Source organism: Anolis carolinensis, unplaced genomic scaffold (genome assembly GCF_035594765.1).
Source record: "Anolis carolinensis isolate JA03-04 unplaced genomic scaffold, rAnoCar3.1.pri scaffold_7, whole genome shotgun sequence".
Lineage (NCBI taxonomy): Eukaryota > Metazoa > Chordata > Lepidosauria > Squamata > Dactyloidae > Anolis > Anolis carolinensis.
Genome location: NW_026943818.1, coordinates 27,539,032 through 27,556,531, shown reverse-complemented (window position 1 = coordinate 27,556,531; position 17,500 = coordinate 27,539,032). Strand labels below are relative to the sequence as shown.

General features: G+C 45.0%; 1 protein-coding gene across 4 annotated transcripts in view; it reads left to right on the top strand.

Annotated features, from left to right (window-relative positions):
* tspoap1 (TSPO associated protein 1) overlaps positions 1-17,500 on the top strand; it is an 82,333-nt gene that overhangs the window by 7,511 nt on the left and 57,322 nt on the right. For all 4 annotated transcript variants that reach the window (XM_062959332.1, XM_062959330.1, XM_062959331.1 and 1 more), the window contains exons 2-5: positions 3,619-3,726; positions 3,975-4,103; positions 8,668-8,844; positions 15,430-15,687. In XM_062959332.1, the coding sequence (XP_062815402.1) occupies positions 3,619-3,726; positions 3,975-4,103; positions 8,668-8,844; positions 15,430-15,687 (672 nt within the window). The remainder of the gene's footprint in view (positions 1-3,618; positions 3,727-3,974; positions 4,104-8,667; positions 8,845-15,429; positions 15,688-17,500) is intronic.

Genomic DNA, 17,500 nt, shown 5'->3' with positions numbered 1-17,500 from the left:
ACTCCCAGGACCCCATGGTCAAGCTACAACTCCCAGGACCCCATAGTCAAACTACAACCCCCAGGACCCCATAGTCAAGCTACAACTCCCAGGACCCCATAGTCAAGCTACAACCCCCAGGACCCCCATAGTCAAGCTACAACTCCCAGGACCACATGGTCAAACTACTACTCCCAGGACCCCATGGTCAAACTACAACTCCCAGGACCCCATAGTCAAGCTACAACTCACAGGACCCCATAGTCAAACTACAACTCCCAGGACCCCACAGTCAAACTACAACTCCCAGGACCCCACAATCAAACTACAACTCCCAGGACCCCACAGTCAAACTACAACTCCCAGGACCCCATAGTCAAACTACAACTCCCAGGACCCCACAATCAAACTACAACTCCCAGGACTCCACAGTCAAACTACAACTCCCAGGACTCCACAGTCAAACTACAACTCCCAGGACCCCATAGTCAAGCTACAACTCCCAGGACCCCATAGTCAAGCTACAACTCCCAGGACCCCATAGTCAAGCTACAACTCCCAGGACCCCATAGTCAAGCTACAACTCCCAGGACCCCATAGTCAAGCTACAACCCCCAGGACCCCATAGTCAAGCTACAACTCCCAGGACCCCATAGTCAAGCTACAACCCCCAGGACCCCATAGTCAAGCTGCAACTCCCAGGACCCCATAGTCAAGCTACAACTCCCAGGACCCCATAGTCAAGCTACAACCCCCAGGACCCCATAGTCAAGCTACAACCCCCAGGACCCCATAGTCAAGCTACAACTCCCAGGACCCCATAGTCAAGCTACAACTCCCAGGACCCCATAGTCAAATTACAACTCCCAGGACCCCATAGTCAAATTACAACTCCCAGGACCCCATAGTCAAATTACAACTCCCAGGACCCCATAGTCAAATTACAACTCCCAGGACCCCATAGTCAAATTACAACTCCCAGGACCCCATAGTCAAGCTACAACTCCCAGGACCCCATAGTCAAATTACAACTCCCAGGACCCCATAGTCAAACTACAACTCCCAGGACCCCATAGTCAAGCTACAACTCCCAGCACCCCATAGTCAAATTACAACTCCCAGGACCCCATAGTCAAGCTACAACTCCCAGGACCCCATAGTCAAGCTACAACTCCCAGGACCCCACAGTCAAGCTACAACTCCCAGGACCCCATAGTCAAACTACAACTCCCAGGACCCCATAGTCAAGCTACAACTCCCAGGACCCCATAGTCAAGCTACAACCCCCAGGACCCCATAGTCAAGCTACAACTCCCAGGACCCCATAGTCAAGCTACAACTCCCAGGACCCCACAGTCAAGCTACAACTCCCAGGACCCCATAGTCAAGCTACAACTCCCAGGACCCCATAGTCAAGCTACAACCCCCAGGACCCCATAGTCAAGCTACAACTCCCAGGACCCCATAGTCAAGCTACAACTCCCAGGACCCCATAGTCAAGCTACAACTCCCAGGACCCCATAGTCAAGCTACAACTCCCAGGACCCCATAGTCAAGCTACAACTCCCAGGACCCCATAGTCAAGCTACAACTCCCAGGACCCCCATAGTCAAGCTACAACTCCCAGGACCCTATAGTCAAGCTACAACCCCCAGGATCCCATAGTCAAGCTACAACTCCCAGGACCCCATAGTCAAGCTACAACCCCCAGGACCCCATAGTCAAGCTACAACTCCCAGGACCCCATAGTCAAGCTACAACCCCCAGGACCCCCATAGTCAAGCTACAACTCCCAGGACCCCATGGTCAAGCTACAACTCCCAGGACCCCATAGTCAAACTACAACCCCCAGGACCCCATAGTCAAGCTACAACTCCCAGGACCCCATAGTCAAGCTACAACCCCCAGGACCCCCATAGTCAAGCTACAACTCCCAGGACCACATGGTCAAACTACTACTCCCAGGACCCCATGGTCAAACTACAACTCCCAGGACCCCATAGTCAAGCTACAACTCACAGGACCCCATAGTCAAACTACAACTCCCAGGACCCCACAGTCAAACTACAACTCCCAGGACCCCACAATCAAACTACAACTCCCAGGACCCCACAGTCAAACTACAACTCCCAGGACCCCATAGTCAAACTACAACTCCCAGGACCCCACAATCAAACTACAACTCCCAGGACTCCACAGTCAAACTACAACTCCCAGGACTCCATAGTCAAACTACAACTCCCAGGACCCCATAGTCAAGCTACAACTCCCAGGACCCCATAGTCAAGCTACAACTCCCAGGACCCCATAGTCAAGCTACAACTCCCAGGACCCCATAGTCAAGCTACAACTCCCAGGACCCCATAGTCAAGCTACAACCCCCAGGACCCCATAGTCAAGCTACAACTCCCAGGACCCCATAGTCAAGCTACAACCCCCAGGACCCCATAGTCAAGCTACAACCCCCAGGACCCCATAGTCAAGCTACAACCCCCAGGACCCCATAGTCAAGCTACAACTCCCAGGACCCCATAGTCAAGCTACAACTCCCAGGACCCCATAGTCAAATTACAACCCCCAGGACCCCATAGTCAAGCTACAACTCCCAGGACCCCATAGTCAAGCTACAACTCCCAGGACCCCATAGTCAAATTACAACTCCCAGGACCCCATAGTCAAATTACAACTCCCAGGACCCCATAGTCAAATTACAACTCCCAGGACCCCATAGTCAAATTACAACTCCCAGGACCCCATAGTCAAATTACAACTCCCAGGACCCCATAGTCAAGCTACAACTCCCAGGACCCCATAGTCAAATTACAACTCCCAGGACCCCATAGTCAAATTACAACTCCCAGGACCCCATAGTCAAATTACAACTCCCAGGACCCCATAGTCAAATTACAACTCCCAGGACCCCATAGTCAAGCTACAACTCCCAGGACCCCATAGTCAAATTACAACTCCCAGGACCCCATAGTCAAATTACAACTCCCAGGACCCCATAGTCAAATTACAACTCCCAGGACCCCATAGTCAAGCTACAACTCCCAGGACCCCATAGTCAAATTACAACTCCCAGGACCCCACAGTCAAACTACAACTCCCAGGACCCCACGGTCAAACTACAACTCCCAGGACCCCACAGTCAAGCTACAACTCCCAGGACCCCATAGTCAAACTACAACTCCCAGGACCCCATAGTCAAGCTACAACTCCCAGGACCCCATAGTCAAGCTACAACTCCCAGGACCCCATAGTCAAGCTACAACTCCCAGCACCCCATAGTCAAACTACAACTCCCAGGACCCCATAGTCAAACTACAACTCCCAGGACCCCATAGTCAAGCTACAACTCCCAGGACCCCATAGTCAAGCTACAACTCCCAGGACCCCATAGTCAAGCTACAACTCCCAGGACCCCATAGTCAAACTACAACTCCCAGGACCCCATAGTCAAGCTACCACTCCCAGGACCCCATAGTCAAGCTACAACTCCCAGGACCCCATAGTCAAGCTACAACTCCCAGGACCCCATAGTCAAGCTACAACTCCCAGGACTATAACTCCCATTACCCAGATCCCCTAAAAGAAGGTTATTGATTACCAATCGGGGGTATTGATCCATTTCCGCAGCCCGGCGTGAGCTACCACTGCCTCCTGCGACAGAACCAGGTCCTCCTCACGGCCTTGGAGGAACTCCAGTCCCGATGCGCCAACCTGAAAAGAGAGAACGGCCTACTGGTGAGGACTCCAGCACCCATCATCCCCAACCGTTAATAATAATAATAATAATAATAATAATAATAATAATAATAATAATTAAGCAGTGAATCCGCTCCAGGTTTTGGCTCTTGCGGCTCTCCAAAAACCCGGACCGGATTCCACGCCCCACCGGAAGGGCCGGTGTCCCGTTGGGGGTGGAAACGGGGGCGAAAGCTCCTTGTAGTTACTCAGGACTTGCTCTTTCCGGATCTGTTTTGCCCTCCCAGCGGAAGAGCTGCTTCCCGGAGACGCAGGAGAAAGTACGGCACCTGAAGAGGAAGAACGCGGAGCTGGCCGTGATCGCCAAGCGGTTGGAGGAGCGAGCCCGGAAGCTCCAGGAGGCCAACCTCAAAGTAGTAAGTAAGGCCTCGGGCTTTCAATGGAGAGCAACGAGGCTCCCGTCATCCCTTTGCATCTCTTAGTAGTCCAAAGGGTGTAGCTGTAGTAGTAAAAGAGGAAGAAATAGTAACATAAGTAGGACTAGAAGTAGTAGTAGTAGTAGTAGTAGTAGAATTAGTCATAATAGAAGACGTAGTCATAGTAGTAGTACTAGTACTTGTACAAGTAGTGCAAGTACTAGGATAAATAATAGTACTTGGAGTAGTAGTAGTAGTAAAAGAAGAAATAGTAGTAGTAGAATTAGTCATAACAGAATACATAGTCATAGTAGTAGTACAAGTACTAGAATAAATGATAGTACTTGAAGTAGTAGTAGTAGTGGAGGTAGTAGTAGAATTAGTCATAATAGAAGACATAGTCATAGTAGTAGTACAAGTACTACCCTGTTTCCCCGAAAATAAGACATCCCCGGAAAATAAGACCTAGTAGAAGTTTTGCTGAATTGCTAAATATAAGGCCTCCCCCCGAAAGTAAGACCTAGCAAAGTTTTTGTTTGGAAGCAGGCCCGCCAAACAGAACACCAAAGCATGCAGGATTAGTAAATGTACATACCAGTTGTACATGGAAATAATGGTAGTAACAAGAAATTCTTGATAGGATTCACAGTTGTCTGGTTATGTTGGTTTGTGATGACAACTACTGTACAGTATATAATAAATGTTCATTTTTTTTGTTCAACAATAAATGTGAATTCTTCTTCATGGAAAAATAAGACATCCCCTGAAAATAAGACCCAGCACATCTTTGGGAGCAAAAATTAATATAAGACACTGTCTTATTTTCGGGGAAACACGGTAGAATAAATAATAGCATTTGAAATAATAGTAGTAGAAAAAGAAGAAATAGTAATAGAAGTAGTAACAGAAGTAGTAGTAGTAGAATTAGTCATAATAGAAGACATAGTCATAGTAGTACTAGAATAAATAATAGTACTTGAAGTAGTAGTAGTAGTGGTAGAAGTAGTAGTAGAATTAGTCATAATAGAAGACATAGTCATAGTAGTACTAGAATAAATAATAGTACTTGAAGTAGTAGTAGTAGTGGTAGAAGTAGTAGTAGAATTAGTCATAATAGAAGACATAGTCATAGTAGTAGTACAAGTACTAGAATAAATAATAGTCCTTGAAGTAGTAGTAGTAGTAAAAGAAGGAATAGTAATAGAAGTAGTAACAGAAGTAGTAGTAGTAGAATTAGTCATAATAGAAGACATAGTCATTGTAGTACAAGTACTAGAATAAATAATAGTACTTGAAGTAGTGGTAGTAGTGGTAGAAGTAGTAGTAGAATTAGTCATAATAGAAGGCGTAGTCATAATAGTAGTACAAGTACTAGAATAAATAATAGTACTTGTAGTAGCATTTGTAGTAGTAGTAGAATTAGTCATAATAGAACACGTAGTCATATTAGTAGTACAAGTACTAGAATAAATAATAGTCCTTGAAGTAGTAGTAGTAGTAGTAGTAGTAGAATTAGTCATAATAGAAGGCGTAGTCATAGTAGTAGTACAAGTGCTAGAATAAATAATAGTCATTGAAGTAGTAGTAGTAAATGAAGAAGAAATAGTAATAGAAGAAGTAGGAATAGTAGTAGTAGTAGTAGAATCAGTCATAATAGAAGCAATCATAGGAGTAGTAGAAGTACTAGAATAAATGTAGTAGTAGAAGTCATAATAGAAGTAGTAGCAGTCCTAGTAGTAAAGGTAGTAGAACACATATTAGTAGTACTTGAAGTAGTAGGAGTAGTAATAATAGAAGAAGCAGTCAGTCATAATAGAATTAGTTGTAAAAATAGTAGTTGTAGTAGACGTCATAATAGTAGTAGCAGTAGATGTAGAGGTCATAATAGAAGCAGAAGTAGCAGTAATATGTAGTAATAGAAGTAGTAGTCAAATAGTAGTACAAGTAGTAATAAAATAAATATTAGTAAAATAGTAGTTGTAGTAGTAGATGAAGAAATGATAGTAATAGTAGAAGTAGAAGTAACAGTAAATGTCCTTGAAGTAGTAGTAGACAAAATAGTAGTAGTAGTAGACGTCATAATAGTAGTAGCAGTAGATGTAGTAACAGAAGTAGTAGAAGTTGTATAGAAATAGTGGTAATTTAAGAAGTAGAAGACATAATAATAATAATAATAATAATAATAATAATAATAATAATAATAATAAGAAGAAGAAGTTTATTTGTATCCCGCCTCCATCTCCCCCGAAGGGGACTCGGGGCGGCTTACAGCAAAATCAAAATACAAGCAAAGATAAAATATAAAACATCAGGACAAAAACAAAATCCAATAAAAAATATACACAATAAGTTAAAAAACACAACGCAGAATTAAAACATCAGATTAAAAACAATGAGGTTGCAATAGTGGATAAGCAAAGTGTACGGTGCACATTATGGGTAACAAATTCATAAATAGATAAAGTGCATTAGAATCATTTAGGGTCACATTAGGTACGGTAGGGAGGAGTCCTGAGTAATATCAATCCATCAGGAATCGGGAAGAGTGACCAATGCAAAAGGTCGAGGAGCATAATAATTGTGATGGAAAAAAAGATGATCTTAACCAAAGGCCTGAGTGAAAAGCCAAGTTTTCAGACTCTTCTGAAATGCCATCAAGGTGGGGGCTTGCCTGATCTCCCCAGGCAGCGAATTCCATAACCGGGATGGGGGCCACTACAGAGAAGGCCCTCTCCCTCGTCCCCACCAACCGCGCTTGCGATGCTGGCGGAAGCGAGAGGAGGGCTTCCCCCGATGACCGAAGAGACCGTACAGGTTCGTAGGGTGAGAGACGAACCTGTACGGTAGTAGAATTAGTCATAATAGAAGGCGTAGTCATAGTAGTAGTACAAGTATTAGAATAAATAATAGTACTTGAAGTAGTAGTAGTAAATGAAGAAGAAATAGTAATAGAAGAAGTAGGAATAGTAGTAGTAGTAGTAGAATCAGTCATAATAGAAGCAATCATAGGAGTAGTAGAAGTACTAGAATAAATGTAGTAGTAGAAGTCATAATAGAAGTAGTAGCAGTCCTAGTAGTAAAGGTAGTAGAACACATATTAGTAGTACTTGAAGTAGTAGGAGTAGTAATAATAGAAGAAGCAGTCAGTCATAATAGAATTAGTTGTAAAAATAGTAGTTGTAGTAGAAGAAATAATAGTAGTAAAAGAAGTAGAGGTCATAATAGAAGCAGAAGTAGCAGTAATATGTAGTAATAGAAGTAGTAGTCAAATAGTAGTACAAGTAGTAATAAAATAAATATTATAAATAAATAAAATAAATATATTAAATATATCCCTCGTCCCCACCAACCGTGCTTGCGATGCTGGCGGAAGCGAGAGGAGGGCCTCCCCCGATGACCGAAGAGACCGTACAGGTTCGTAGGGTGAGAGACGAACCTGTACGGTAGTAGAATTAGTCATAATAGAAAACGTAGTCATAGTAGTAGTACAAGTATTAGAATAAATAATAGTACTTGAAGTAGTAGTAGAAAATGTCATAGTTATAATAGTAGAAGAAATATTAATAGTAGAAGTAGCAGTAATGTAGGAATAGAAGTAGTAGTCAGTCATAATAGTAGTACAAGTAGTAGTAAAATAAGAAGTAGTAAAATAGTACTTGTAGTAGTAGATGAAGCGATGATAGTAATAGTAGTAAAAGAAGGTCATAATAGAAGTAGAAGTAGAAGTAACAGTAAATGTAGTAATAGAAGTAGTAGTAAACAAAATAGTAGTAGAAGTAGTAGATGTCATAATAGTAGTAGCAGTAGATGTAGTAACAGAAGTAGTAGAAGTCGTATAGAAATAGTAGTTATTTAAGTAGAAGTCATAATAGTAGTAGCAGTCCTAGTAGTAAAGGTAGTAGAAGACATATTAGTAGTACTTGAAGTAGTAGTAGTAATAATGGAAGTAGTCAGTCATAATAGAAGTAGTAGTAAAAACAGTAGTTGTAGTAGTAGAAGAAATAATACTAGTAAAAGAAGTAGAGGTCATAATAGGTAGAAGTAGCAGTAATAGTATATGTAGTAATAGAAGTAGTAGTCAGTCATAATAGTAGTACAAGTAGTAGTAAAATAAATAGTAGTAAAATAGTAGTTGTAGTAGTAGATGAAGCGATGATAGTAATAGTAAAAGAAGGTCATAATAGAAGTAGAAGTAGAAGTAACAGTAAATGTAGTAATAGAAGTAGTAGTAGACACAGTAGTAGTAGTAGACGTCATAATAGTAGTAGCAGTAGATGTAGTAACCTAAGTAGTAGAAGTTGTATAGAAATAGTAGTAATTTAAGAAGTAGAAGACATAATATAAGTAGTAGTAGCAGTAGATGTAGTAATAGAAGCAGTGGTAATAGTAAAGGAAGAAGTAGAAGCATGGCTCAAAGCTATGGGAGCTGTAGTCCTGCAGTCTTTCACTTTCTCAGCTCCAAAACACTGGCTACAACTCCCAGGACCCCCCATAGTGTTGAGTCGTGGTAGCCAACGTGGGGCCAATCTGCACCACAACGTCCTGGTTGCTTTCTGCGGCGCAGGTGAACACGCCGGTGTCCGTGAAGGGCTCCTGCGCCGGACTCTGCAAGAGGGCCTTGGCCCGGCAGCGGGTGACGGACCTCCGGGAACAGGCAGGAGCCCTCCTGGCCAAGGACAAGCAGATCAACGCCCTGCAGAGGGAGTGCCAGGAGCTCCGGGACCACGTCCCCGCTGGGAAGGTGAGTGGCCTCCACCGGGGGGCAGGGAGAGGACCCTGGAGTTGGAAGGACCTCAAGGGCCACCCAGCCCAACCCTTGAAGGCCCATCAATGGATGGATGGATTGATAGAACCCTAGAGTTTGAAGGATCTCAAGGGCCACCCAGCCCAACCCTTGAAGGCCCATGGATGGATGGATTGATAGAACCCTAGAGTTTGAAGGATCTCAAGGGCCACCCAGCCCAACCCTTGAAGGCCCATGGATGGATGGATGGATGGATTGATAGAACCCTAGAGTTTGAAGGATCTCAAGGGCCACCCAGCCCAACCCTTGAAGGCCCATGGATGGATGGATGGATGGATTGATAGAACCCTAGAGTTTGAAGGATCTCAAGGGCCACCCAGCCCAACCCTTGAAGGCCCATGGATGGATGGATGGATGGATGGATGGATGGATGGATGGATTGGTAGAACCCTAGAGTTAGGATCTCAAGGGCCACCCAGCCCAACCTTCAAAGGCTCATGGATGGATGGATGGATGGATGGATGAATTGATAGAACCAGAGTTTGAAGGACCTCAAGAGCCATCCAGCCCAACCTTCAAAGGCTCATGGATGGATGGATGGATGAATTGATAGAACCCTAGAGTTTGAAGGACCTCAAGGGCCACCCAGCCCAACCCTTGAAGGCCCATTGATGGATGGGTGGATGGATGGATGGATTGATAGAACCCTAGATTTGGAAGGATCTCAAGGGCCACCCAGCCCAACCCTTGAAGGCCCATGGATGGATGGATGGATGGATGGATGGATTGGTAGAACCCTAGAGTTAGGATCTCAAGGGCCACCCAGCCCAACCTTCAAAGGCTCATGGATGGATGGATGGATGGATGGATGAATTGATAGAACCAGAGTTTGAAGGACCTCAAGAGCCATCCAGCCCAACCTTCAAAGGCTCATGGATGGATGGATGGATGAATTGATAGAACCCTAGAGTTTGAAGGACCTCAAGGGCCACCCAGCCCAAACCTTGAAGGCCCATCAATGGATGGATGAACTGATAGAACCCGAGTTGGAAGGACCTCAAGGGCCACCCAGCCCAACCCTTGAAGGCCCATCAATGGATGGATGGATTGATAGAACCCTAGAGTTTGAAGGATCTCAAGGGCCACCCAGCCCAACCCTTGAAGGCCCATGGATGGATGGATGGATGGATTGATAGAACCCTAGAGTTTGAAGGATCTCAAGGGCCACCCAGCTCAACCCTTGAAGGCCCATGGATGGATGGATGGATGGATTGATAGAACCCTAGAGTTTGAAGGATCTCAAGGGCCACCCAGCCCAACCCTTGAAGGCCCATGGATGGATGGATGGATGGATTGATAGAACCCTAGAGTTTGAAGGATCTCAAGGGCCACCCAGCCCAACCCTTGAAGGCCCATGGATGGATGGATGGATGGATGGATGGATGGATGGATGGATTGGTAGAACCCTAGAGTTAGGATCTCAAGGGCCACCCAGCCCAACCTTCAAAGGCTCATGGATGGATGGATGGATGGATGGATGAATTGATAGAACCAGAGTTTGAAGGACCTCAAGAGCCATCCAGCCCAACCTTCAAAGGCTCATGGATGGATGGATGGATGAATTGATAGAACCCTAGAGTTTGAAGGACCTCAAGGGCCACCCAGCCCAACCCTTGAAGGCCCATTGATGGATGGGTGGATGGATGGATGGATTGATAGAACCCTAGATTTGGAAGGATCTCAAGGGCCACCCAGCCCAACCCTTGAAGGCCCATGGATGGATGGATGGATGGATGGATGGATGGATGGATGGATTGGTAGAACCCTAGAGTTAGGATCTCAAGGGCCACCCAGCCCAACCTTCAAAGGCTCATGGATGGATGGATGGATGGATGGATGAATTGATAGAACCAGAGTTTGAAGGACCTCAAGAGCCATCCAGCCCAACCTTCAAAGGCTCATGGATGGATGGATGGATGAATTGATAGAACCCTAGAGTTTGAAGGACCTCAAGGGCCACCCAGCCCAAACCTTGAAGGCCCATCAATGGATGGATGAACTGATAGAACCCGAGTTTGAAGGACCTCAAGGGCCATCCAGCCCAACCTTCTAAGGCTCATGGATGGATGGATGGATGGGTGGGTGGATGAACTGATAGAAACCTAGAGTTTGAAGGACCTCAAGGGCCACCCAGCCCAACCCTTGAAGGCCCATGGATGGGTGGATGGATGGATGGATTGATAGAACCCTAGATTTGGAAGGATCTCAAGGGCCACCCAGCCCAACCCTTGAAGGCCCATGGATGGATCATAGATGGATGGATGGATGGATTGATAGAACCAGAGTTTGAAGGACCTCAAGAGCCATCCAGCCCAACCTTCAAAGGCTCATGGATGGATGGATGGATGAATTGATAGAACCCTAGTTAGAAGGACCTCAAGAGCCACCCAGTCCAACCCTTGAAGGCTCATTGATGGATGGATGGATGGATTGATAGATAGATCCCTACAGTTTGAAGGACCTCAAGAGCCATCGAGCCCAATCTTCTAAGGCTCATGGATGGATGGATGGATGGATGGATGGATTGATAGATCCCTACAGTTTGAAGGACCCCAAGGGCCACTGAGCCCAATCTTCTAAGGCTCATGGATGGATGGATGAATTGATAGAACCCGAGTTTGAAGGACCTCAAGGGCCATCCAGCCCAACCTTCTAAGGCTCATGGATGGATGGATGGATTGATTGATTGATAGAATCCTAGAGTTAGAAGGACCTCAAGGGCCACCCAGCCCAACCCTTGAAGGCCCATGGATGGATGGATGGATGGATGGATTGATAGAACCCTAGAGTTGGAAGGATCTCCAGAGCCACCCAGCCCAACCCTTGAAGGCCCATGGATGGATGGATGGATGGATGAATTGATAGAACCCTAGAGTTTGAAGGACCTCAAGGGCCACCCAGCCCAAACCTTGAACGCCCATGGATGGGTGGAAGGAGAGAGAGAACTTTGCAAGTGTCTCCAGGGCCATACTGTTCAACCGCCTTAGATACATAGAGATGGATGGATGGATGGATAGAATACTGGATTTGGAAGGACCTCAAGGGCCATCCAGCCCAACCTTCTAAGGATCGTGGATGGATGGAGAGAGAGAAACTTTGGATGGGTCACCAGGGCCATACTGTTCAACCGCCTTAGATACATAGAGATGGATGGATGGATGGATAGAATCCTAGAGTTGGAAGGACCTCAAGGGCCATCTAGCCCAACCCTCTAAGACCCATCGATGGGTGGATGGATGGAGAGAGAAGTTTGGAAGGGTCTCCAGGGCCATACTGTTCAACCCCCTTAGATACATAGTGATGGATGGATTGAAATCTAGAGTTGGAGGGACCTCAAGGGCCGTCCAACCCAACCCTTGAAGGCTCATGGATGGATGGAAGAAGAGAAGATGGATGGATGAAGTATTGTTCATAGATACATAGACAGAGATGGATGGATGGACGGATGGATGGGTGGATGGATAAAATCCTAAAGTTTGAAGGACCTCAAGGGCCATCTAGCCCAACCCTCTAAGACCCATCAATGGATAGATGGATGGATGGATGGATGGATGGATGGATGGATGGATGGAGAGAGAAGTTTGGAAGGGTCTCCAGGGCCATACTGTCCAACCGCCTTAGATACATAGAGATGGATGGATCAAAAGAAGGACGGATGGAAGAAGAGAAGATGGATGGATGAAGTATTGTTCATAGATACATAGACAGAGATGGATGGATGACGGATGGGTGGGTGGATGGATAGAATCCTAGAGTTTGAAGGATCACAAGGGCTGTCTAGCCCAACCCTCTAAGGTCCATGGATAGATGGATGGAGAGATAGAAGTTTGGAAGGGTCTCCAGGGTCATACTTTTCAACCGCCTTAGGAACATAGAGATGGATGGATAGTTGGATAGAATACAAGAGTTGGAAGGACCTCAAGGACCATCCAGCCCAACCTTCTAAGGCTCATGGATGGATGGAGAGAGAGAAGTTTGGAAGGGTCTCCAGGCCCATATTGTTCAACCCCTTAGATACATAGTCAAAGATGGGTGGATGGATAGAATCCTAGAGTTTGAAGGACCTTAAGGGCCATCCAGCCCAACCTTCTAAGGCTCATGGATGGATGGATGGAGAGAGAGAAGTTTGGAGGGGTCTCCAGGCCCATATTGTTCAACCCCTTAGATACATAGTCAAAGATGGGTGGATGGATAGAATCCTAGAGTTTGAAGGACCTCAAGGGCCATCCAGCCCAACCTTCTAAGGCTCATGGATGGATGGATGGAGAGAGAGAAGTTTGGAGGGGTCTCCAGGCCCATATTGTTCAACCCCTTAGATACATAGTCAAAGATGGATGGATGGATAGAATCCTAGAGTTTGAAGGACCTCAAGGGCCATCCAGCCCAACCTTCTAAGGCTCATGGATGGATGGATGGAGAGAGAGAAGTTTGGAGGGGTCTCCAGGCCCATATTGTTCAACCCCTTAGATACATAGTCAAAGATGGGTGGATGGATAGAATCCTAGAGTTTGAAGGACCTCAAGGGCCATCCAGCCCAACCTTCTAAGGCTCATGGATGGATGGATGGAGAGAGAGAAGTTTGGAGGGGTCTCCAGGCCCATATTGTTCAACCCCTTAGATACATAGTCAAAGATGGATGGATGGATAGAATCCTAGAGTTTGAAGGACCTTAAGGGCCATCCAGCCCAATCTTCTGAGGCTCATGGATGGATGGACGGAGAGAGAGAAGTTTGGAGGGGTCTCCAGGCCCATATTGTTCAACCCCTTAGATACATAGTCAAAGATGGATGGATGGATAGAATCCTAGAGTTTGAAGGACCTCAAGGGCCATCCAGCCCAACCTTCTAAGGCTCATGGATGGATGGATGGAGAGAGAGAAGTTTGGAGGGGTCTCCAGGCCCATATTGTTCAACCCCTTAGATACATAGTCAAAGATGGATGGATGGATAGAATCCTAGAGTTTGAAGGACCTCAAGGGCCATCCAGCCCAACCTTCTAAGGCTCATGGATGGATGGATGGAGAGAGAGAAGTTTGGAGGGGTCTCCAGGCCCATATTGTTCAACCCCTTAGATACATAGTCAAAGATGGGTGGATGGATAGAATCCTAGAGTTTGAAGGACCTCAAGGGCCATCCAGCCCAACTTTCTAAGGCTCATGGATGGATGGATGGAGAGAGAGAAGTTTGGAGGGGTCTCCAGGCCCATATTGTTCAACCCCTTAGATACATAGTCAAAGATGGGTGGATGGATAGAATCCTAGAGTTTGAAGGACCTCAAGGGCCATCCAGCCCAACCTTCTAAGGCTCATGGATGGATGGATGAATTGATAGAACCCTAGTTAGAAGGACCTCAAGAGCCACCCAGTCCAACCCTTGAAGGCTCATGGATGGATGGATGGATGGATTGATTGATTGATAGATCCCTACAGTTTGAAGGACCTCAAGAGCCATCGAGCCCAATCTTCTAAGGCTCATGGATGGATGGATGGATGGATGGATGGATGGATTGATAGATCCCTACAGTTTGAAGGACCCCAAGGGCCATCGAGCCCAATCTTCTAAGGCTCGTGGATGGATGGATGAATTGATAGAACCCGAGTTTGAAGGACCTCAAGGGCCATCCAGCCCAACCTTCTAAGGCTCATGGATGAATGGATAGATGGACGGAGAGAGAGAAGTTTGGAAGGGTCTCCAGGCCCATATTGTTCAACCCCTTAGATACATAGTCAAAGATGGATGGATGGATAGAATCCTAGAGTTTGAAGGACCTCAAGGGCCATCCAGCCCAACCTTCTAAGGCTCATGGATGGATGGATGGAGAGAGAGAAGTTTGGAGGGGTCTCCAGGCCCATATTGTTCAACCCCTTAGATACATAGACAAAGATGGGTGGATGGATAGAATCCTAGAGTTTGAAGGACCTCAAGGGCCATCCAGCCCAACCTTCTAAGGCTCATGGATGGATGGATGGAGAGAGAGAAGTTTGGAGGGGTCTCCAGGCCCATATTGTTCAATCCCTTAGATACATAGTCAAAGATGGGTGGATGGATAGAATCCTAGAGTTTGAAGGACCTCAAGGGCCATCCAGCCCAACCTTCTAAGGCTCATGGATGGATGGATGGAGAGAGAGAAGTTTGGAGGGGTCTCCAGGCCCATATTGTTCAACCCCTTAGATACATAGTCAAAGATGGATGGATGGATAGAATCCTAGAGTTTGAAGGACCTCAAGGGCCATCCAGCCCAACCTTCTAAGGCTCATGGATGGATGGATGGAGAGAGAGAAGTTTGGAGGGGTCTCCAGGCCCATATTGTTCAATCCCTTAGATACATAGTCAAAGATGGGTGGATGGATAGAATCCTAGAGTTTGAAGGACCTCAAGGGCCATCCAGCCCAACCCTTGAAGGCTCATGGATGGATGGATGGATGGATGGACGTTCTCCAAGGCAGGTGTCCCCCAGTCCATCATTTTTGTTGCCATTCATGGCAAGGATTGGGGCAACCCTCTGGTGGGTCTTTCTCCTCAGGAAGAACCTTCTCGGCTCCTGGACTTCCACCAGCTCCTCCGCGAATCCCAGAAGGAGGTCCTGCGTCTGCAAAGACAGATCGCCCTGAAGAGCTCCAAGGGGCCGCCTTGCGGTCAGGCGGGGCCGAAGGCTGCCCAACCCTTCCCTATGGGCCCCACCAAGGTTTGGGGCCCGCCGCGGAGGGCGAGATTCGAACCCTGCTCCAATGGCTTGCCACCTCCTTCGCGGACATCCAGACGGTCCCTTCCGACCCACAAGGTATGACAGATTCATCTTTTGTTCATTATATATATATATATATATATATATATATATATATATATATATATATAATGTTTTACATTATTATTATATTAAAGTGTCCTAAAAATCTAAATAATACTCACAGTGTCCTAATACAATAACATGAATTATATATTAATATCTAATATATAATAATATATGTGTATATAATATTATATATACATATATAATTATATATGTATATATAATATTATATAACATATAATATATTATTATATTGTATTGCATTATTATTATTTTTATTATTATATTAGTGTCCTAAAAATCTAAATAATAATAACAGTGTCCTAATACAATAACATTAATTATATATTTATATATATTGTATAATTATATATATAACTAGCTGTGCCCGGCCACGCGTTGCTGTGGCGAAGTCTGGTGTTCTGGGAAATAAAGTATTGAGGAATTGGTGGTAGTTAAGGTAAAGGGTAAATGTTTTCCCCTGACGTTAAGTCCAGTCATGTCTGACTCTGGGGGTTGGTGCTCATCTCCATTTCTAAGCCGAAGAGCCGGCGTTGTCCGTAGACTCCTCCAAGGTCATGTGGGATGACTGCATGGAGCGGCGTTACCTTCCCACCGGAGCAGTACCTATTGATGCACTCACATTTGCATGTTTTTGAACTTCTGGGCTGGCAGAAGCTGGGGCTAACAGTGGGGGCTCTGTCCGCTCCCCCAATTCAAACCTGCGGCCTTTCGGTCCAGAAGTTCAGCAGCTCAGCGCTTTAACACGCTGCGCCATCAGGGGACATTATTTCCTAAAGGTTGTGAATATACAATATTTCTGATTGTTTTTTTTTTGTCTGTTGGAGGCAAGTATGAATGCTGCAATTAGGAAAAATGATTAGGATGTAATGGCCTTGCAGATTTAAAGCCTAGCTGTTTCCTCCCTGAGTGATTTTTTTGTTGGGAGGTGTTAGCTGCCCCTGATTGTTTCCTGTCTGGAATTACCTTGTTTTCAGAGTGGTGTTGTTTGCGATATTTTATGTGCTTCTACTGTCTGTGGCCCTGAGAAAACAGAGGATTTGCCAGACTTTGATGATGGGAATCCTTTGTTGGGAGGTGTTAGCTGGCCCTGATTGTTTTCTGTGTGGAATTCCCCTATTTGTTGTTCTTTATTTAGTGTTCTGATTTTAGAGATTGTATTGTTCTGTTTTATTATACCACATTAATTTTTATATATTCTGATTTTAGTGTTTTTGAATACTTGGAGCCAGATTGTATTCATTTTCACGGTTGACCGCAACACAATAATAATAATAATAATAATAATAATAATAATAATAATAATAATAATAGTAAGGATAGTAATGATAGTAATAATAATGACTTTGGTAATACATAGTGCTTCACTGCCTTCTCAGCTTCCTTTTTGGAAGAATCCTTTCTTGGGAGGTGTTAGCTGGCCCTGATTGTTTCCTTTGTGGAATTTCCAATTTCCTTGCTTTATTTACTTTCTTTATTTCTTTATTTCTTTATTACTATCCTGGTTTTAGAGATTATATTGTTCTGCATTATTCTATCCTAGAAATTATTTCATATCAAAGTAGAATCTCACTTATCCAACATTCGATTATACAATGTTCTGGATTATCCAACACAGTCTGCCTTTTCATAATCAATGTTTTTGTAGTCAGTGTTTCAAATTCATTGTGATATTTTACTGGTAAATTTGTAAATACAGTACAGTAGAGTCTCACTTATCCAACATAAGTGGGCTGGCAAAATGTTGGATAACCGAATATGTTGGATAATAAGGAGGCATTAA